At 49.5% G+C, this 22,630-nt stretch overlaps 1 protein-coding gene across 1 annotated transcript in view; it reads right to left on the bottom strand.

Moving 5' to 3' along the window:
- The window catches only part of ACTN3 (actinin alpha 3), a 35,048-nt gene that overhangs the window by 2,301 nt on the left and 10,117 nt on the right, over positions 1 to 22,630 (bottom strand). Inside the window, exons 2-18 of the mRNA XM_063316669.1 lie at positions 14,935 to 15,049; positions 14,063 to 14,182; positions 12,756 to 12,842; positions 11,984 to 12,071; positions 9,976 to 10,054; positions 9,639 to 9,720; positions 9,302 to 9,387; positions 8,776 to 8,868; positions 7,813 to 8,043; positions 5,974 to 6,121; positions 5,728 to 5,878; positions 2,665 to 2,773; positions 2,396 to 2,536; positions 2,127 to 2,309; positions 1,384 to 1,518; positions 818 to 997; positions 365 to 511 (exon numbers count right to left, since the gene is read on the bottom strand). Of these exons, the coding sequence (XP_063172739.1) occupies positions 365 to 511; positions 818 to 997; positions 1,384 to 1,518; positions 2,127 to 2,309; positions 2,396 to 2,536; positions 2,665 to 2,773; positions 5,728 to 5,878; positions 5,974 to 6,121; positions 7,813 to 8,043; positions 8,776 to 8,868; positions 9,302 to 9,387; positions 9,639 to 9,720; positions 9,976 to 10,054; positions 11,984 to 12,071; positions 12,756 to 12,842; positions 14,063 to 14,182; positions 14,935 to 15,049 (2,175 nt within the window). The remainder of the gene's footprint in view (positions 1 to 364; positions 512 to 817; positions 998 to 1,383; positions 1,519 to 2,126; positions 2,310 to 2,395; positions 2,537 to 2,664; positions 2,774 to 5,727; positions 5,879 to 5,973; positions 6,122 to 7,812; positions 8,044 to 8,775; positions 8,869 to 9,301; positions 9,388 to 9,638; positions 9,721 to 9,975; positions 10,055 to 11,983; positions 12,072 to 12,755; positions 12,843 to 14,062; positions 14,183 to 14,934; positions 15,050 to 22,630) is intronic.

Below are 22,630 nucleotides of genomic sequence, written 5' to 3'. Positions count from 1 at the left end.
GGGTCCACCTGCCCCCTAAACAGATACCCCTTGCCGCTTATCCAGACCGTCAGTTTGGTTAGAAGCGTCTCGGCCCACCCGGCCGCTTTGCCGCTGACTTTAAAGGAGGCCTGACTTGAAACAGGAGGGTGGCAGTAAAAGCGATGACGGTGTGCCCAGGGGACGGCCTCGCCCCCGGCCTATGCTCCGCTCTTGCCTTGGGTAGAAACGGACCTAAAAGAACTATGGATCGGAGTGGAGGGTGGCCGGGAGACATTTTGCTAGGACTGACTTTTCAGGTCTGGCCTGGAAGCAGCAGTGGCAGCGCGAAAGAACAGCGGTTTCTGTGGCAGACACGCCAGCAAACGAACAGGCTGCTACTCACCCGGTCGAAGTGGTTGAAGGAGGCCCGGAACTCGTTCATCTGCTCCTGGCTGATCCCTTTGGCGTCCCGGGTCAGGATCTGGTTCTCGACCTCGTTGATGGTGCGGGCAATGGTGGTCAGGAGCTGCTCCCAGCCCACTCGGATGTGCTGCGGTCAACAAGAAGAGGCATTAGAGGGGGATGCCGCCCATCGGAGGGTCGGGAATCAGAGGCACCCTCTCTCTGCATGTACGGAAAGCAACGGGGTTGGTGGGAGAGCTGAGCTTTGTCACTGGAGATGTGACGGTGCTCCCCCCCCCATTGATTGGAGAGCGATCGATCGGCCGGCAGGGTCATTGCTCCACTTTGCCCGCTTACATGGTTGGCCCCAGATCCAGGAGCGCATTTTTGACAACGCTCTCTCAGGCACATGCTTCCTGCCGCTCCCCTTGGCCCCTTTGGCACAGGCACTTACTTCCATGGTGTAGTTGGTGTGCTTGTTGTCGAAGACAAGCGCCTCCTGGATGAGCTGGTGGTCGCCCTCCAGCTTGTCAATATTCACTTTGTAATTGATAATATTTTGCTCATGCTGTTTCAGGTGGTTCATTTGGTCCTCTAGAGGCCCACTTATGTCCACAGAGACATGACCGATTTCCTGTAAAGGGGTGGTGAAAAGAGAATTTTGTCTTAAGGTTTTGGCGTCCGGCTCAAATCCCCTGGGGCCCCCTTCCCTTAAAGATTAGGGGGCACGATCGGTAAGCAGAAGCCGGTGAGATTCTGCTAATTGGAAAGGTAAGTGTTTTATATTTCTTGTCTGCCCTGATCCACCTTTAGCGTAGCCCTGTCTGCCAGCACTCCCGCTGCTTCATCCCAGCTTCCATTTCTTCTCCCTGGCTGCCCCACTCATGAATGGATAGCGAGTTCGACTAGGCGGCCTTGAGGCTCAGCCCCACTCTGCAGGTCTCCCAGTAGGCCCTACTCAGTAACCAGCCACTGCCCCAGCCCTCCAGAGCAATGGGCGGGCAGGAGGAGAAGCCTGACCTCCATCTTTGTCTGGATCCAGGGACCAATGATATTCGCCTGGGCAGCAAATTGACGTCGCAGGCGTTCGTTGGCTTGTTGCCTTGCCAGTTCCTCCTGCAAGGTCTGGTCACGATGTGGAACCAGTTGCTTCACCTAAACGGAAGGGTGCAGGCAGACTGGTGTTTAAAATCTCACTGACAGAGGGGAGTGGGGATGGGGATGAGCAGTGGAATCTGAAAAGGGAAGAAACGCGCACGCCGCACGCCCCCCGCAAATCTCAGCCCCTTCCTGGATTGGATTAAACCAGAAAATAACAGTAACGTAAAATGGAGGAACAGGAAATGTTTTGACCTCCAAATACAACTCAATCACCGACTGCTTCGGGACCTTCATTTGCAACTCCCGACAAGATGAGCCCTCGACTAACATGACCGTAATCACAGTTTGTGTTGATGAGACCAGGTCAGAAGAATCCGCCTCATACTTCCCACTGGAAAAACAAGAGCCCTTCCTGTCAAAGATTCCAGCACACTGGAATTGGTGAGAGGGTTATGGAAACTGCCCCTCCGCTTCTCCCTCTCCAAGTTTCACATCAAATGGTCTGCCTTATCCACTGAGAGGGAAGCCCAAACAGATGGATAAACACTGAATGTGGATGGAGTGTGGCGACTTATCGGAGACCTGACTCGGCCTGAGAAAAGGCTCCCCGTAAATGCTCCCGTAGTTAAACACTGTTAGCCTGCTTCCCAATTCGTTCTCACCCTGTCCCACTTGTTGGCAACATCGTGATGGGAGAGGTTGGTGTAGGGGTTCACGCCCGACAGCTTGATGCCATAGGTCTGAGCGATCTTTTGGATCTCGTTCTGAATGCCCAGGATAGCCATGCGCTCCTTGTCCGCCTCCGGCAGCGTGGCTTTAAACTGCTCGTGGGCGGTGATCAGGCTCTGGGGAAGAGAAAGGGGTTCTGTCAGCTGCCGCCGAAAGCGGGACGGTGCCTGGAGGAAAGCGGGGGCCCCCCCGATGGCCAGACCTGGATCTCCTCGATGCTGTGCACGATGAACATGTCCTGGAGGTCTTCGGTGGCTCCGTCCATCCAGTTGTTGAAAGGGGCGGCTCTCTTGGCAAACTCCAAGTACAGCTGATCGATGGTCTCCAGCAGCTTCTCCACCCGCTGGGCAAAGGGGAAAGAGCGCGGGATGACATTCCCGGGAGGAAGACGTCGGTGTGGCCGCTCCCTCCCCCCAGGCACGTGGCCACCTCCAAGAAGAGACAGGCAGTGTCCCTGCTTCCACCTCTCACCTCCAGGGCATCCCTCCTCTTCTGAGTGAGCGTCCCCAAGGTATCCCACTGGTCACAGATGGCCTGGCAGCGGGAGTTCACAGAGGCCGCATCGTGGTAGTCCAGCTCACTGCAGTGATAAACCACAAGGATTTGGGACAGTCCTTTCTATGCGGAGCAACAGACCAGCGTTGATTCCATTGCCTGCTGGTTCTGAAGCAGAGACCAGCTGAACCTCATGCGTAAGCCGTAAGGCAGAGCTGGACACCTGAATGCCCAGGAAAGCGAAGGAGCTTAGTCTGAAAAGTGCCGAGACTGTACTGCAGCAGGGGACAAGTCAATTAAATAAGGATGATCGAGAAAAGATACACCTCTCTGGGATTGATTGGAATCAGCGTGAACCTCTCTAGAAAAGTGAGATTCCAAGGGACAGGCGGCGTGCAGAGGGATAAAGCTACACACTTTAGAAGAATTATGTGTAGTTCACAGAAGGAAGTTGAAAGGATTTGGGGGAGAAATGAAAGATGTGTTCTGAGACCCATTAGCCAGCCATCAACATCTCTGAAATGTTCTGTAAGAGATCTGAGGCTGGTCCTGGCTAGGAATCGACAAGGAATGCAGGAGGATTAAGAGCAGGAAGAAATACGGGTGCCCTTGCAGATGCACAAAGGGTGGGGTTGAAAAAGGTGGGCCTCTATTCCTAGGGTACGTTTCTAAGCCCTAAAAGAGAGGAAGGACAGGGGAGTAAAATCTGACACCCTAGAGCGGCCTTCTTCAACCTTTTGACCCTGGAGGGACCCTTGAAATATTTTCCAGGCCTCGGGGAACCCCTGCACATTCAGGCTCCAGTGTAGGCCAGAAGGTACCAAATTATTATATTTGATTCACGGTAGGCCTGTATCGATGCATTGACAGTGTTCTTAAGCTAAACATAAAGAATGAAACATACCTCTTTAATGTGAAGTTGCCCGAATTTGGAATAACTTTTTAAATAAACCGTGATCTCCTAGGGAACCCCCAGTGACCACTCGTGGAACCCGAGGGTGCCACGCAACCCTGGTTGAGAAACCCTGACCTAGAGCGAGTGAGCAGCTGAGCAAAGGCTTTCCGGGAGCTGCACAGATTTCTGCCCTGTCACTGCAGTTCCCTTTTCCTCCTACCCACTTTCCCCCTGGTAAAGGGTGAAAGGTCCCCTGTGCCAGCATCGAGTCACGTCTGACCCTTTGGGGGGACGCTGCTTTCGCGACGTTTTCTTGGCAGACTATAGAATTGGGTGGTTTGACATCGCCTTCCCCAGTCGTCACCTTCCCCAGCAAGCCGGGTGCTCATTTTACCGACCTCGGAAGGATGGAAGGCCGAGTCGACCTGAGCCGGCTACCTGAGAATCCGGCTTCCGCTGGGATCGAACTCGGGTCATGGGGAGAGTTTTGGTTGCAATGCTGCCCCCTACCGCTCTGCGCCACACGAGGCTTCACACTTTCCCCCTATTCCCCCCCTTTTTATTGGCAGCCCCCTGCCACATAATAACTGGAATCTATTCACAAGCACAAGGAGACTGGAAAGGGCCCAGATCAAAGTCATCCCTGCCCCAGAATCATTAACCAATTTTTGAGCCCGTCGCTACCTTAACAAGAGCTAAGTTTCGAGGTTTCCTTTGCTTTACCCCACAACCCCCAATTCTGACATGGAGTGAAGTTTTCCAGGCCATGAATGCCACGCATTGTGCAGAATGTATCACCTGGATCCTGTCTGGCATCCCACTGAGAAGTCCATCATGAATCTCCAGTGCTAAAGACTGAGAAGGGCCTAGCGAAAGGATGCCCAAAGTTTTTCAGGTGAGTGGCATGCCAAAAAGGAGCAGGTGGAGGAAAGGCAAAAATAAAATGGATTTATTTCCATTTCCATTTAATTAAAATTAAATGTAATGAGTATGAGTGTTTTCCAGGGTTGCTTTTCAAAATTTTCCCCCACGTGTGCATTTGCTCCTGAGGTAGTAGCTGAAATTAAATTCTGGGAGCAATTCCTTAGTCCAACTTGTTCGTGTAGATAAATTCAGCTCTTCTGGAACAAAGCCATAGCCAAGCACCTTTCGTTGTGACCTCAGACTCAGTCCATGCACTCACAGTGAAGGGTCCGAAGCAAACTATTTCCAAAGTAACGCAATGCATTTTAGATCTCAGTTGAAGAATGACAGACCAAAGTCCCACACTATATTTTATGGACGTTTTATCTTAACCCTTCACTATTCCCAAGCTTTCCCTGTCACAAAGGAAGGCATTCACGCTCGCAAGATTTAATGCCTTACGGTGGAAGGGCAGCTGAATAATTATGCATGTGCTCAGAAGCCATTCAATAGCTCACTTTCTGCTGCTCTACCTGTCTCAGGATTACTAATCAGTTCTGATATACCCTCTCTCGCTGGCTGTATGGGCTGCCCTCAGTCTGAAATGGTACGCTTTTCATAGCGTGTATCTTGACTGAGTTTTCTAAGCAAGTTTCTAAATGTTAATTGCTAAACTTGCCATCAGAAGTCAATGGGTTTAATCCTATCTGGGCCTGCAGTGCCTGACTGGGCTACTCCATCCTGTTTACTGCCTTATTAATTCTGTGTTCACGTGCCTAAGCACACACTATCTTATTTGATTTTAACTTAAGTTGTGATTTTATCTTATTTGTTCCTCCTTTTAATTCATCTCAATCAGGCTGACAAATACATATTTTCTTTCCTCTTTCAGTTTGGTCTTTGACCATATATTTTGGATTCCCGGCATTTTTCCTGCACGTGCAGGCTCTGCTTTTGTGGATCAACCAAAAGTTGATCTGTTGGTTGCGACAGGAATTGACCGAGCGGCTTGTCGCCTGAGCCTGACGGTGGGGCTTTGACCATAAATATACGTATGTATAAATTTTCCCTCTCTTTGATGGCCAGGACCCTGGAGGCTGTACCCAAGTCCTGCAGGGGCCTCGTGCAGTGTTGGGCCTCAGGTTGGGGGCAGCTGGCCTAATGGGTGGAACTGGGGAGCAGCTCTGATGCAGGGTGCTTGCGTTTCACCACAGGGCTGCTGCCAGCTTGCTGACACCTACTTGAGCTCCTGAGCAATGGCTGCAATCTGCTCCACGCGGTCCTGGTGGGCGGCCAGGTCACTCTCGAAGGCCTCGTGTTTGCGCAACAGTGCCCGGATCTCATAGAGTGTGGCTGACTCGTAGTCCTTCTGGGACAGCATGTCTTCCTTCCCTGGGGCGAGAGGAAGCAGAGGGGAGCTAAGGGCTGTGCTGAGGGGAGAGGGCTGGATACCGCTCAGGAGCAGAGAAAGTGACCTCTGCAGATACCTCTGGTCCAGCTCTCATGCAGCGTGGCCTTCTGCTTGAACTTCTCAGCCAGGTGGTCCAGACGCTCCAGGCGCCTGATTTCCGTCAGCAGCCATTCCTCATAGCCTTTCTCAACCTGTTCCAGGCCTTTCCAGGCATTGGCAATGTCCTGTGGGCAGACGGGGCACAGCCTCAGCCTAGGCTTTGCTCAGAAGGTGCTCTTCGGCCCACCTTCAGAAACCCATGCCTGCTCTTGACTGCCCACCTTCAGAAATCCTCCCGCATCAGCCCCGTGGTCACGTCCTGCTCCCAGTGAGGTCTTTTACAAAGGGACGCTTGTTTTTACAAAGGGACGCGTTTTAGTGAGCTGAAGGCAGATCCAAAGAGGAACTGCAGCTCATAACGGAGATCCTCATCCCCCCCTCCGATCTCTGCTAAACTTTAAAACAGTTCAGCGCTAAAGGAAGGGATGCTACTCTTAATTCCCGTTCCCTTGAAGGCAGTTATTTTCTTTTCGGTGGGTGGTCAAGATCAAGTAAGCAATCAGTGAAAGTCTGGAACAGCTTTCTCGGCTATTTGCCTAATACAGTAAGTGGATGAGTGAAGAAATTTATTTTTCATGCATTTCTATCCTTTTTAGGGGTTTTTTTGATGTTGTCTAAGGATATGATTTGATATGGTATTTTTAGTTGTTTAGTAAATTGCAATCTGTCTTGATTTCTATTTTCTGATGAGATTCATCTGCCACTCAGTAAGATAAAGTTATGGATTCAGCTCAAAAACATGGAAGCAAGGTAGATTCAAAAACAGAAGCGATACATTGATTTTTTTTAAAAAGTACAATACAACAAGAAACTAATCCATAGCAAGCCCAGTGCCAAAAACAGAGATTTTACACCACAAAGCCTCTGTTACTTAAAAGGCCAGGGTGAACCAATCTTTGCTTAGTGTCAAAAGAGCGTAAGGAGAATGACAAGCCAACCTCTTGAAGAAGTGCTTTTAACGAGCTGCTTTAATGAAGTGCTTTAATAACACCAAGCTCTCTGGCGTCAGTTGATAAACCTGCAGGCCAATTCTGGAACAACTGCAGTTTTAAAGCTGTTTTTATAGGCAACCTCCTGATACGACACTTTAGAATTGTCTACTGTGGATCATTTCCCCATTAGCGATTTCTGCTTTCATACCCAATGTCAAATTACCATGAAGGTCTCATGTTGGTTGCTTTTCACCATTTCTGTTCCATTTAAGTGGCTAAAGCCTTTTTGTCAAGGTAGCCCAAGGATCTTGCTCATTGGTTCTCTACAAAAAAGTGAGATTCCAGAGGCAGGTGGCATGCAGAGGGATAAAGATCCGCCAAACAGGCCTCTTTGGAGGTAGACCCATATCTGTGAAATACTTTCCTCTCTCAGAAGATTGCATGGCCTTAACCTGACTGGCTTTTGAACAGGCCTTGGAAACCTTTAACGTTTTAATTGTTTTAACTCTTTGATTAATATAGGATGAATTCTACTTGATATGAATGCCTTCAAGGGGTATCTCCAACATGAGATAAATAAATAAAATGAGTTAAAAAAGGAAGGAAGGAAGGAAGGAAGGAAGGAAGGAAGGAAGGAAGGAAGGAAGGAAGGAAGGAAGGAAGGAAGGAAGGAAGGCTTTCAGAATAGCTGCCCTATTATTTTCACAGGCAAGACAAAACCCCAGGAGTGCAGGAGGGATGCCTTGCCTGAGGGAAGATGCCTTCACAAGCTGCTAATCAACAGATGGTCTTCAGGAAAACCCGTGGCCAACAACGTGAACCACAGCCATCCCCATGGCTTATAGGGCTCCCCCATTTCTGCTCTACCCTGCCCCCCGACTTACAGAGACCATCTTCCCCTCGGAGGGCATGAAGGCTGGCCGGTTGCTGAGCCGCAGCTTGGTCTGCAGAGTGTTGAAGTTGATCTCAAGCTGGCATTTCTCCTGGACGCGGGGTGGTTTGTGCACACGCCGGTAGTCCCGGAAGTCCTCCAGCTTGCGCTGCATGGCACTCATGCTCTTCTCTGGCACCCGGTTCTCCAGCCATGGGATGGTGCGGCGGATCCATTCAAGCAGCTGCCAAGGAGAAAGAGAATTGGTCATCTCCTGGGGCCTTGGGAACCACTATCAGCTCAAAGGTGCATTTGGGGCTCCCTTTATTTGTGTAATCGCAGATTTGCGTGGTAAGAACGTTACTGTTGTGATCCAAACCCAGAAATCAGTGTTAAGAGAGAAATCAATGTGTAAGCCTTGCTTACGTTCCACAATCCTGTTGGGAACTCATGGTCATGGTTCTTCCACTCTCCTTTTGCCTTAAGGGGAGCCTATCAAACTGACCCTGCCTTGGGTCCCAAAGAAAGGATTTATTAGGAGCCAGTGGGGACCCACATCCTTTGATGTGTGTATCTTTACTCCCCTCATACGGATTTGCTGTAAGGTCGACTAATGCTTTTGAGCTCTGCTCTAACAGCTTACAACCCTCAGGCCCGATAGTATGCGATCCAGAGCCGAAAAGATGGGGTCTGCTTTAACAGAAAGGGCAACTCTGAAATTGCAGACCACGGTTTGCTGTTTCGCTCTACCCAGGAGGAGTCCTCATCTTCCTCACCTCCTTTCTAATTCCCTCTCCCAAATCAGGATATTAGTGCACCACACACCCTTTCCCCACCCCTGTTCTTGCTTCTGTTCCTGCTACCCAATCCCAGCAGCTCAACACTGCAGTCTTGGAAAGAGGAAGAGATAGATCCAGAAATTAAAATGGCATTGGTTCTAGGACTGTCCCCGCAGGCAATTCAAGATGCAAGTTACCTCACTGGCCAGCTTTTCATACTCCTGCATCAGCTTCTCATTCTCTTGATTGACAGCAAGCACCTTGCAGATTCTGTTGGCTGCTGTCTCAGCCTGGAAGCAAGGGGAAAGAAAGCAGACATGATTTAAAACGTACCCAGAAACAAACACAAATGCATGCACACACACACACACACACACACACACACCCTCTCCAGGAGATGGGGAGAAGGGAACCGCCTGAGTTCTCCTTGTTCCCCTGCACAGTCTCAGACAAACATAAATGTCTCTAGGAAAAGTATTCTTAGCTCTGCCTTTTCAATTTAAAGATAGCAAAGCAAACCGTTTAGTGTCTTTAAGCAGATTCTCATTTTGCAGTCTCCCAAACCAGGGCTGAATTCTGCAACCCCCCCGGAAAATAACATGAAGAAAAAAGCATGCAATCTTTGATGCGCCGTCCTAAGTTTGTCCTACTGGAGTGGGTGGCATACTCCGAGTGGACAGGTATCCTATAAAGTTAACACATAAGGAAGAAACTTGTTTTCACCTGCTCCGCCCCAGCAAAAGCGTGATAGAAACAAGAAACGTATGTCATGATGGCTTTCTCATCCGGTTTGGGGGTGTTGACGATATCTGCAGAGGGAAATCAAGAAAAGCAGCAGGTGATGGAGGCAGAGTGCACAGACGAACTTGCTCTGCAGACGCAGTGCAAGGGCATCCGCTCCGATAAGAGGCTTGGTGAGTCTGTGTGGAGTAAGCGAGCTGGGATGCAGATGCTTTCTCTTCACTTGCCCTCCAGCAAACAGTTCACCAGCCACAGGAACACCTCCAGCTTGTTCTGCTCCAGTCCCATCCTCTGGGCCTGCCCTTTTAAACCTTCTCACCTTCTGCATCCAGCATCTTGGGGATATCCAGATATTTCTCGGCCACCTCAAAAGCTGTGTTGAGGTTCCCGATGGGGTCATCCTATGGGGAGAATGAGAGACTGATCTCATTCTCACAGTTGAGGAAAAGGCTGGGTTAGCGGGAGGGGGAGTAGCTGTAAGGTGGACCTCTCCCAACCCAGGCAGCCAGGTTGCGTGTTCGTGAAAGATCGCTTGGGAGGGAAGGATCTGCCCCAAACCAGGCTGGACCGCTTGTATAGGAAAACAAAGAGGCAGCCAGAAGAGCAGGGAGTCGGAAGGAAACGGCTGCGCTTGGTCTGCAAGAAAAGCCCATCACCTTTCTGAGCTTGGCGTAGTCGATGAGGTCAGGACGGTGCCGATGGATCAGGGCGCAGAGTGCCAGGCCATCCTTCCAGCTGGTCCGTGGGACGTTGGGAGAGAAGGAAGACTGGGTGAGCACAGGGTGCACTTGACCAAAGCTAGAGGCCTCCCTCCCCAAACAGGGGAATGGCAGATCCTCTGCTCTGATACAGAAAAGCATAATCTGCAAGGAGGAGAGGGGGGCAACAACTGCTCCACAAGCTCTGCAGAGCAACGGAGGCTCCTCTGGCCTCCTTTCCTGCAAAGGCTGTGTGGATGTCAGGCTGCCGAAGAGGGAGATGGGCAACCGGCCCCCTTCCTTCCAGCATGGCGGGAGGAGCCATCGTTTGAACGGCTTCTGTTCCAGGTCACAACAGCTTGATTAATTATTGTCCCACCATCCTCAGACTGTTACTGTGGTTTTTCCTCAGGTCTTTTGCCTTCCTGTCAATTATGGGATTCCACAAAGCTTGTTGATATACGGCATGGTTTGGGCTACAGAAATAATTCGGCTTAAAGACTGGATTTGCTATTAGAGATCTTGGGGTTCTTGTCAACTGGAAGTTAAATGTGAGCCAGCAGGGCATCTGATGCAGCTCCTAAAAAGGCAAATGCCCTCAGGCACACAGGGTCCCAATCACAAGATGTAATTTTTTCACTCCATTCTGCCCTGGTAAGACCCCACTTGGAATACTGTGTCCAGTTTTGGGTACTGCCATTCAAAAATGACAATGACCAGTTGGAGCAAGTTCAGAAGGCAGCTATCAAGATTTTATTTATTTATTTATTTGTTATGTTATTTTATTTATTTTCTATCCCGCCTTTATTAATTTCATAAATAACTCAAGGCGGTGAACATACCTAACACTCCTTCCTCCCCTTATTTTCCCCACCACAACAACCCTGCAAGGTGGGTTGGGCTGTCACCCAGCCGGCTTTCAGGCCTAAGGTGGGACTAGAACTCTCAGTCTCCTGGTTTCTAGCCCTTTGCCTTAACCACTAGACCTTAACCATTAGGCTCTATGAAAAGATCAGATGGTGAAAAGTCTTGAACCCAAGTCCTATGAGGATCAATTGAAGACTTTGGACGTGTCTAGCCTACAGAGGTGGTGACCAAGGGGAGGTATGATAGCAGTTTTCACATAACCGAAGAGCTGTCCCATAGAAGGAGGGGTGGATTAGGGCAGGACCTAAATCGGTGGGTTAAAATTACAAGGAGGGAGATTCAAACTAGACCTCAGGAGGAACTTTCTGCCTATATATGTTGAAATTGAATAAAGTTCTTAATTAAAAAAAAAAAAGCAGGAACCTTCTGCCCACAAGAGCTATCAGCCAGTGGAAGAGATCGCCACACAATCTGCTGGTGAATTCTCCCTCACTAGAAAACTTCAGATAGAGGCTGAACCTGTCGGAGAAGCTCTAGTGGATCCTGTACTAAGCGGGGCTTAGACTAGATGACCCCTACAGTAATTTCCAATTCTATTATTCTGTTTCAGAAACTTTATTCAATATTGTCAATCTTGTTTTAATACTATACTAAAATCATCGAACATTAATGTACATGAGTACATTATTTATTCATATATATTATTCAACGTTTGATGACAGTAATAAGGTTTTAGACTACAACACAGATCTACACCTGCTAGGTCTTAACAAACATCTGAGTAACGAAAAAGGCTGAAGCTGCTCTGCCATCCACCCACCAACCACTGTGCCACGGATCAAGCCCTTGTGCAAAATAGCTGGCCGTGTTCTTTAAGAAATTTCTACCCTACCCGACATATATGGCAGATGCTGAGGCTGACGTGAACTGGGGGAAAGGGCTATTTTGTTTTTCTGTCTCGTACCAACATATTTTGGACCGGTCCTGCAGCGCTCACTAAGCCCCGGTGTTTTTGTAGCAGGCGATAGCGCCAACCCCGTCAGTCTTAAAAGACAGAACTCTCTCTTTCAGCAACACTAAGCCCGCGTCCCGCTGGTACCTAATGTGGAAGTTCTGCACGTTGACGTTCCGGTAGGGAGCTGTCTTCCTTTGGCACCACAGCAGCAGCCCCTCCTTGGCAGACGTTTCTGGAGGAGAAGGGAAAGAAGGCCCCTCAGGCTGATGCCAGCCATGACATAAATCCTACATTTTCAACAGACCCCTCTGCATTTATTATATCACGAAAGATGTTTTAAATCAGTGCTATCTCCTCCGGCTGGCAGAGTCACTGGACCTGCAACCTCTTTGTCTGGTCCTTCCCCTGGGCACAGGAACCTGCCCTCTGCCAAGCACATTAGTTTCATCTAACCTAGTGCTGCCTGCTTTGACTGGCAGCACCATTTTCCCATCCCTATTATCTCACTGGGGAATGAACCGAGAACCTTCTGCACGCAAACCGGGTGCTCTGCTTCTGAGCTAGTCTCGGTTCCAAAGGGATCACACACAAGCACATCTTGGCTTTGTGTTTATTGCTGAGGATTTTTATATGCCACCCAAGTCATATTATTTGAGTGGGCTGGCCATATCAATGCTGTAGATAAAGAAACAAGACTGGTCCGTGGAATCCACTACTGCTTGCTCTGGTTAACAGTGGCTTTCCGGATGTGCTAATAAACACCTCCAATCCTTTCCTCTTTAAGCTGAGATGCTGGGAATTAGATCTGGAAAAGCTGGGGAATGAATGGCCGGGTGATGCCATCTCCAGATAGATGCACTGAAAGCAGATTTCAGGAATGCCAAAAGTCCAAGTGTCTCTTGGCTTTCATGCTTACCTTCCACTGAGATGTCCTGGATAGCAAATCGGAGGATGATTGTCCAGATCATTCCCAAAGTCATCTTCAGATTTCCATCCACAATTTCTGGAACAGAAGGAAGGAAGGAGCATAAAAAATGATGGGCGTGAAAAATGCAGGCTAAGAGCAGCAGGTGCATTTAACAACTTTTATCTTTTCATTTAGGGACCGCTCAGTTCTGACCCGCAGGTCATTCAACGTACTGTTCCCTGAAGAATGGACACAGACAGCCCATTGCTAAATGTAGCCTTTTATTCGCGCTGTTTCTCATCCACAAAGCCGGAACAAAGCTGCTCTGCAGATTTGCAACCACTGCAGATTGGTATACCCTCATTCCAGCCCAGAAAATTATTTTGCGGGCAGTCCTGCAGGATGGGAAATCTCCTTTTTTACGAGTCAGGAACGAGTAAGCAATGAACATCTCTCCTTCCTGCTTCTTGTGAAAAACTTCGAACACATCAGGTGGTTTGCTAGTTGCCGTAAGCCACGGTAGATATAAGAAAGCGTAGTTCTCCACTGCTTAAAATGTTTGTTATACAAAAAATGCACTGAAGTATTAACAGGTTACTCTAATTGCTGCTCTTCAAAACACACCTGTGGGAAATGCTTCCTTTTTCACCTCTTTTTACACTTCCATGTATGGGTGTGTATACAGGAAGTCCTTGCCTAACAACCATTCGTTTAGTGATGGTTTGGACTTACAACGGTGCTGGAAAAAACAACTTGTGACCAGTCCTCACACTTATGACTGTCACAGCATCCCCCCAGTCACATGTCCACAATTTGGGCACTTCACAACCAGTTCGCATTTATGACTGTTGCAGCGGCCTGTGGTGACGTGATTGCCATTTGCAACCTTCCTGGCCAGCTTCTGGCAAGCAAAATCAATGTGGAACTGTGTGATTCGCTTAATGACCATTTGGTGTGCTTAATACCCGCAGTGATTCGCTTAACGACCACCACAATAAAGGTCATGAAATCAGGTTGGATTTGCTTCATTTAGCCACTGAAATTCCGGTCCCAATTGTGATCATTAAGTGAGGACTACCTCTATGTCATAATGATGTAAAAAAGGACATTTTTGGACACAAAGAAAAACTCAATCCCTTTACTTTTGCCTTTGCCCCCACCCAGTTTTTCCCCCTCTCCACCACTGAATCAATCCACCACTGATTCAGGCCTCTGATCCTTTTCCTGTGGACTGATTGCTGCATGCCAGAAACGGATTTCCTCACTCCTGTCCCAGAGAGTAGAGGACGAAAATGCCACTTAACAAGGCTACTCACCCTCAGCCCCAATGGACACCAACTTGACCCCCTTACTGGCAATGAAGTCCAGTGCCTTGTTGACATTGGCAATTTTGTGGAAACGCATCTTGCCTTTGTCTGGCTTTGGCAACCGCTCACCTATTGGAGGAAGAGAGGAACAGTGGAGGGAAAAAGAGAAGGACTGTGATACCACCCCCATGGCAGCACTTACACACACACCTGATCCAAGCACAAAACTGTATCAAATGGCACACGCTGGCGTGCCTCTGCTTCCTGCATGGCAATTGGTTGAGGCCGTAGAGTAGCGTGACTCAAATCACGATGTCACCTGTCCCAGCTCTTGACATTTCCCCGGTGTTGTCTCCTGTTCCTCCCCTCTTTCCTGCTCTGATCCCAAAAGTTTCAGTTCTGTGTACACAGGGTTGGGGTGGGGGGACAACATTGGCCAAACCTTGGAGCAATTTCCATAAAGGAAGCAGAGGCTTAGCAAGCCGGATAAGACTTTTAGAAGGTGGTGCTGTTGAGGAAAATGAACTTTTCCCCACTTCGTTTCATCCTGCATCCACTTAACCAAGCACAGGAAACTGGTTAGGATCAGGTAAGAGACTTTATCGTCATATATTACTGTTCCAGAATTATTTATTCCAATTACTGTAACAGGGGTTCTCAAGGGGCCACCAACTTTTGCTGATCCGGTGGAGATCTGTGTTCTTTTGCATGCAAATCAGATACTGTATCGTTGAGTAACAGTTTCCTCTTTCGCCTTAATTCTTCTTCTTAACTTTCATCTCTTTTGAATTTTCTTCCTTATACTGAAACCTTCTGTTTCCACCACCCTCTGCTGCTTGGGGGCTGGCCCCCATCACCTCCCACCACCAGCATTCTCCTACCTGAAATCACTTCTAACAGGAGCATGAGTTTAAGGCCATTCCGAAAGTCGTCTTCAATATTCTCAATCTGTGTCCCTGCCTTCCGCAGGTGGGAGTTGCACCAAGCTGTGAACGTCTGGGGGGAATAGTACAGCAAAAGTCAGTACTGAGGATTCGCTAGTCAAAAGTACTACCGAATAACTATAGTTTCCAGAGAGACAGCAGCTTTGTTAGGTTGTTGCACAAAAAAAGGGAAGAGTCCTTAAAAACTATCCCATTTATTGCAGCGTGAGGTTTCGTGGTCTACGGTCCCGTTCATCAAATGCACAGAGAATTAGCAAGAGCAATACGTATGTTCAGGGTAGATGAAAGATGTGCCCGTGAGTAGGATACGGTTCTATCTATTGGAGAGAACACCAAATCTGGACCACTCTCAGCCAGGGCATTTTCCAGCAAAAGCCCCGTTCAAATGCTGCTCTGAAAGGAAGCCATGGCTGCAGGGCTAATGCTGTTGCCAAAGCACAGAATCCCAGCGCTGGAAGGGCCCTCTCAGTCACTGAGTCCAGCACCTGCTTGGGGCAGGCATCCAAATCAAACGACCGCCAACAGATGGCTGTCTGGCTCCTGCGATGGCTACCCTAAGGGCACAGGTTAATGAATGCCGTGCAACCCCTGTGGCTATAACACGATCTGGTACTGCAGAGCTCAGCATAGCACTCTGAGAGAAGTAGGCAGGTCACGTACGTTTTATCATTTCTGTTTATAGTATAGGCACAGGCCACACGGCACCCGTAGCGCTACAAGTGTGGGATAAGCAAGACATCAGGCAGCTCCTATTGAGGTTGTTTTTTTTTAGTCCAGTAATTCCATGCACAGGAAACAGATGTACACAACACATGTATGTTGCAGGATAATGCAGTGCAGTCCACTTAACCTGGTCTAGTTTCCATCTGTGCTGCCACTTCCCTTTTATTTTAACATATAATAAGCTGCGTGCAGACCTCTGCAGCTCTGCAAGAATGCAGGTTTAAAAATAATCTTCACAGCTGCGTATGCACACACCGAGTGAAAAACAGCCTGAAAAAAAAAACGATGTTCCGGGGACTTATCCCTATACATTCAAAGGAGAAAGTGAAGATAAGTGGTAAAAGTTATAAACACCTGTAGATCAGAATATGGCAGAACTGTCGTAAAAACATTGGGGGATATGAAACAGCATCAGGGAATGAGTGAGGGGTGTCCCACGTGCCGTGCACTGTGTGAGCGAGCCCATTGTGCAGCCGTGGAGGGCAAGTCTACTCCCACGGTTGAGGACCTATCTGTTAACGTTTGAAAGGTCTGCTGTCAGTCAATGCAGACAATACCAGGTTAGATGGTTTAATAACTGGATGTGATTGACTTTGGGCCAGTCACTCTCTCAAGGGGAAAATGGGAGGAAGGAGCAGGCCGGCAGCTAGGGTCGGTGTCACCTGGGGCAAACGTGGATTCTGCACCCATTTTGCGCCCCCCCCCCAGCGTGGCACCTGGGCACATGCCCCGTTTGCCTCCCCCCAGTTGCGGCCCTGGGAAGGAGGACCGTATTTGCTGTTTTGAGCTCCTGGAGGAAAGGTGGGATATAAATCTGGCTCACAAACAAATGAATAAAGCGTTACGTAAAAGGTGATGAGAAAAATCCTTTTTTAAGACTCTGGAGAGCCACGGATAATCAAAGCAAACACTAGTGAACTGGAGGGGAAAGCAGCACTGGCTAATAATTTGGGGGCTTTCAAATTATATTTTAAAAGAGAAAACCCAGAACATTATGATTGGATAGATTTTCTGCTAGGAGAAGGAACGTGAAATTAACAGATATGGCAGTAAGCTGTGGGGTGATCATTGCCTTTAGCCAATTGAGTTGCTTTGTCCTCCCCTGCCCCCCATGCCTGGCCAAATTTAGATCTGGCTTAAAGTGCCTGCAATGAAGCAAGCTCCATGTAATTCCCTGAGTCTGCAAAAGATCTTTATGGTTGGCCTCCCGGTGCCAGAGGGATGGGAAGGAGGTGGGATATAGGAGAGTGCTGTTTGCCATCCAGCTCAAAGTGGTAAGCTTGTGCATGCTGTAGAGGGTATATGGAGCAGAACGTAGTCATCGGTCACAACTTATCTCTGTGACTGGAATGAGATGGCACATTCTCTGAAGGGGACACACACACACACACACTTCAAGCACTGAGCTTGCCAGGTCTCAGAGAAGCCTGAACAGATCCAGCATCCGAATGGTGGAGCTTGGATAGTGTTCATCACATAGAGAAAAGGATGTGGGAGAGCCCTATTCTGGACTTTTGCATGAGAGTTTCCCTCCACGAAAATCAGCTTAATTATACGTATTTCTCTTTTTCATAAAGTTACTACAAGTGCACTCTCCCTCATAGGGTCGGACAAACTTGTCTTCTCCTGGAAAGGGGCCAGCGGAATTTCGAGTTTTATGATTCTCAGCTTTATGTAATGGTTGCCCAGTCCAAATACTCAGACTCACAAGAGGTTGCTAAATGAAATCTGATTTATTAGGAAACTTATGACAAGTACAGAGAAAGCTGAGAATGACAGAAAGCGCGCCAAATACAAACTTAAAACCCTCGTTGCAAACGTAACCCCGCCTCCCTACCAGCAGAGCCGCCCGTCCCAGGTGCTGGCAACTGTCAGTTCTTCTAGCCTGGGAAAGCAACCTTGAACACAGGAGATAACCCAAATACATTCCGAACTCACAGCCAAGAGATAAACCTACTGCCAGCAGGAACTGTCCTCCCTGCAAAGATGAAACACGCATCCAGCTAATGACATGCGAAACGTTACGATGTATCAAACACATTGAAACGGTGAACATGACATACCGCCCCCCCCAAAAAAATTTAAGGACCCGGTTTAGACGGGTAGGCGGAATGAAACCGGGTAACAAGGGTAGGAGAAGCCACGTCATAGGCAGCGACCCATTCAGGATGAGGGAAATGCTTCCAGCGAACTAAATATTGTACAGTATTGCGAAGGCATCTAGAGTCTAAAATTTCTTTAACTTCAAAGTGTTGTTGACCGTCAATCATGATGGGGGTTGGAGTTGGAGGTTGATCATGCCATCGGTCAGAATGGGTAACGAGTTTGAGCAAACTGCAATGAAAAACAGGATGTAAGCGTTTAAGGTTATGTGGCAAATCAAGTTTAAAAGTCACTGGGTTTATCTGAGGGATAATGGGGAAAGGTCCCACAAATTTAGGTGCCAATTTCTTTGAGGGTTGAGACGACTTGATAAACTTAGTAGACAAATAGACCATGTCCCCCACTTGAAAGGCAGGATGAGGTGCACGTTTCTGGTCAGCATAGTGTTTGTAATCCGACTGTGCTTCAGCTAATGCCTTCTGAATGACCGGCCAGGACTCCGCCAGTTGCGTCGACCAATCGCCCGGCGAGGTCGGTCCGACAGAGGGTTGCGGCAGATCCAGGATGGGTACAAAGTCCCTGCCATGTGCAATACGAAAAGGGGTCTGGCCGGTGCTTTGATGAACTGCGTTGTTGTAGGCAACCTCAGCAAAAGGGAGGAGGTCAACCCAGTTGTCTTGCTGGTAATTCACAAAAGCCCATAGGTATTGCTCCAACGTGGAGTTTAGCGCCTCCGTGGCTCCGTCCGTCTGTGGATGCCACGCCGTGGACAGGGCTTGCTTAGTCCCTAAAAGTTTGAGGAACGCCCACCAGAATTGCGAGGTGAACTGTGTGCCCCTGTCCGAAATCAAGCGAGAAGGACATCCGTTTAGCCGGTACACGTGTACCAGGAAAAGGCGGGCCAACTGGCGTGCGGAAGGAACTGACACGCACGGAATGATATGGGCTTGTTTAGAAAAATAGTCTTTTACAACCCAAATCACTGTTTTGCGCTGGCTGGGCGGTAACTCCACAATAAAGTCCATGGAAATCTCATCCCAAGGGCAAGCCGGGCTAGCCACGGGTTGCAAGAGTCCCTGAGGTTTACCCCCTTTACGCTTTGACATAGCGCACACAGGACAGGAGGTGACATACTCCTTTACATCTTTGCGCAAGGTGGGCCACCAGAACTGCCTCCGGACTAGGTGCAAAGTCTTTACAAAACCGAAGTGTCCCGCAACCTTGTCATCATGTGAATGGAGCAAAACGTCTTTTCGCAAATTCTCAGGGACATAGAGACGGTTAGATTTCCAAGCGAAACCCCGGTCAAATGTAACATTGTCTCTGTTGGCCAGCAACCAAGTATCAGTTTTCAGCTCTTTTAGAAACTTTTGTTGCAACTGGGAGGGAATTGACAAAGGGCTCGGCGGTCCCGGATCCCCAGCGGCTGGCTGCTGCGCCCGAGTTTGGCTGCGCGTCACAGCCTGCATTCCCAGTTGTGGCGTTGTCCACAGAGTGCTGACCACTTCGGGTGCTGCGCAGGAGTCCTGAGGTTGCCGTGACAACGCGTCTGCCAAGAAATTATTTTTCCCCGGAATAAACTTCAATTGAAAATTAAATCGATTGAAGAACTGAGCCCAACGTACTTGTTTCAGGCTCAGTTTGCGGGGGGTGCTGAGGGCTTCTAGGTTCTTATGGTCTGTCCACACCTCGAAAGGGTGATTCGCCCCCTCCAATAAGTGCCGCCACGATTCTAAAGCAGCTTTCACTGTGAATGCCTCCTTCTCCCACACATGCCAACGCCTTTCAGTCTCAGAATTTACGGGACAGGTAGGCACATGGTTTTAGGCACCCTGCCCCATCAGCCTGCATCAATAATGCACCAATGGAATAATCAGAGGCATCAGCCTGGACCACAAAAGGTTTGGAGGGGTCAGGGTGTTGTAATATTGGCTCTTTGGTAAAAGACGCCTTTAGCTGATCGAACGCCGCCTGACAAGCCGGCGTCCATCGCAGCAGCGCACCTGGATTCTTTACTCTTCGAGTATCCCCCAGTCCCTTTGTGCGAAGTAATTCCGTTAGTGGCAAGGCAATCTCAGCGAACCCCCTGATGAACAATCTGTAGTAATTGCTGAACCCCAGGAAACTTTGAAGTTGCCTGCGGGTACGGGGTCTTTCCCAATCCACGATAGCCTGGACCTTGGCAGGATCCATTTCAATGCCCTTATCCGAAATCCTATACCCCAAATAATCAATTTGTGTTTGGTGGAAGGCACATTTAGACAGTTTGGCATACAATTCAGCGTTTCTGAGCTTGCGAAGCACCTGTTTAACCAAAGATACATGTTCCTCCATAGTTTCAGTATAAATCAATACATCATCCAAATACACCAATACCCCTTTAAACAGATGTTCATGGAGTACCTCATGGATCAATTGCATAAACACCCCAGGGGCCCCAGCCAGACCAAAAGGCAAAACCTTATACTGAAATGCACCCAATGGGCAATTGAATGCCGTTTTCCACTCATCACCCTCCTTGATCCTTACACGGTAATAGGCTTCTCTCAAATCTAGTTTGGAGAAGATTTTCCCTTTGGCCAGATGAGACAACATGTCTTTGATCAAAGGCAAGGGATATTTATTGGATATTGAGACTGCATTTAGCCCCCGGAAATCGGTACAGAGCCTTAATGTCCCATCCTTCTTTGGGTGGAAGAGGACCGGTGCCCCTACTGGAGAGTTGGCCGGCTCGATAAACCCCCGAGCCAAGTTTTTGTCCACAAATTCCCGAAGCAAAGTTAATTCCTTTTGCGTCATGGAGTAGATTTTCGGCTTAGGTAATTGGGTGTTAGGCACCAGTTCAATGGCACAGTCCGTTTTCCGATGAGGGGGCAGCTGATCCGCTTCTTTCTCTCCAAACACATCAGCAAATGCCTGATATTCCACCGGCAAGCCCTCCAGAGGAGGGGTGGGCAATGCGGAGTCGCAGCTGCCGCTACCCCCACCACCTCCTCTGGGGATTCCCTTCCCTCCGGTGCTTGATAAAATCCGTCCTTAAAGGTGACAGTTCGATAAACTCAGTTTATTTGGGGATTTTGCTGGACCAACCAGGGCACTCCCAAAACCACTAGGGGACCCCCCACCGGAGCCACCACAAACGACAACCCTTCCCGATGGCTACCCATTTGTAAAGCCACTAGCCCAGTGAAATGGGTGACCGGTTTGCCACCTGCCATGGACCCATCCAATTGCGTAAATGCAATGGGTCGTTGCAACGGGAATGTAGGTAGCTCCAGGGCCGCTACCACATCGGGGTGCATCAAACACCGGGAACACCCTGAGTCAATCATGGCCCACACTTCTATTGTCTTAGATCGGGAGCCCAACTTCACCGTGAGAATGCGATAACTGCCACTCACCGATGTAGGCTCGCGCCCTTCTTCCACCACCTGCCCTGCGGTGCCCTTTAAAGCAGGTGGCTGCCATTTCCCGCCGGCTGCAATAATTCAGGTTCCCCCTCGTCTTCGTAGAACGGTACGCTGTCTCCCTCACTCTCGGCCACCGCTGCTTTCATTTTCCTCGGCAGGGAAGGGGACTTCGCCGTCGACTTCCCGGGTCGTTCCTCACCCTTCGCCTTCGGGCACGCCGCCGCTCGATGTCCCTCTTTGCCGCATCGCAGACACTGCCCCTTCGCATATCGCCTCTCTTTCTCCTCTTCCCAGGATCTTTGCCCGGTTCTTCCCCCGGTGCCCAGCGGGCGACTAGGTTTCCCATCTCGCCCCGACTTCGCTGTTCTCCTCTGGGCGAACACCTCGTGTGCGTGTTCAGCCCTCCCAGCGAGCTGGATCCACTCGTACAAACTGTATGGGTCATCCCGTCCTAAGGACCAGCGCAGCACTTCTGTATTCAGGCCATCCTTGAACAGCTCGATGATGGTTGCTTGAGACCAGTCATCCACCTTTCCTGCCAGCGCCTTAAACTCCAGCGCATAATCAGCCACCGATCTCGACCCTTGCTTGAGTTCTTTCAGGGCACGCTTCGCCCTCTCTTTCGCTAAGGGATCCTCGAAGTGCTGCCTTAGGGCCCAGAGGAACTCGTTGAATTTTTCCAGTTCGGGTGCTTCCGACTGGCACATCTGTACATACCAGTCTGCCGCCCTCCCTTTAAGTTTGGTAGCAATGGTGATGATCTTCGCTTTTTCCGAGCGAAAAAGCGACCCCCACTCCTCCATGTATGCCTTGGCATTTGTTAGGAAGAATGAGAGTTTTGTCGGGTCCCCATCGAATTTGATGGGGAAGTCCCTCAACCTGCCCGCCAACGGGCTGCGCCCCCCCACTGAGGGTTCGGTGGGTCCGACTTCTCTTGCCGGCCGCCGCTCGGGGACTGGCGGCGACCTTACGGGCGGCGACGCTAATTCCACTCGGACAGCCTGGTCCCCTTCTCTCGGACGTGCCACCCTTCTCCGCTCAGGGGACTGCCCATGGGACGAAGGGGTCGAATGCCGTTGGCTTGACCCCTCCCGCGTTTCCTTCAACGAACTCAGGTCCAGACTCATCTGCTTCAGGATCAGTTCTAATGAGTCCATTTTTGACTCCAACACTCGGATACAGTCCGGAGTGGGAGAGTCCCCTTTTGGTGGCACCTGGATTACTGTAGGGGACAGCGGGTACCTCTGCCTCCAGGATGGGCCCCCCACAACCGAGATGTCCCCCCGGGTTTCATCCCAGGTGACCAGTTCGCCTGGGGTGGTTACGGTGGTTTCCGGCGCGGTTTTCATGCCCGCTGCTTCGCCCTCCGACCCCGAACTCGCCTCTTCTCGAATTGC

The sequence above is a fragment of the Candoia aspera genome, chromosome 17 (assembly GCF_035149785.1).
Source record: "Candoia aspera isolate rCanAsp1 chromosome 17, rCanAsp1.hap2, whole genome shotgun sequence".
Taxonomy (NCBI): Eukaryota; Metazoa; Chordata; class Lepidosauria; order Squamata; family Boidae; genus Candoia; species Candoia aspera.
Note: the sequence above shows the minus strand (reverse complement) of the source record. Positions and strands in the feature narration are given on the sequence as shown.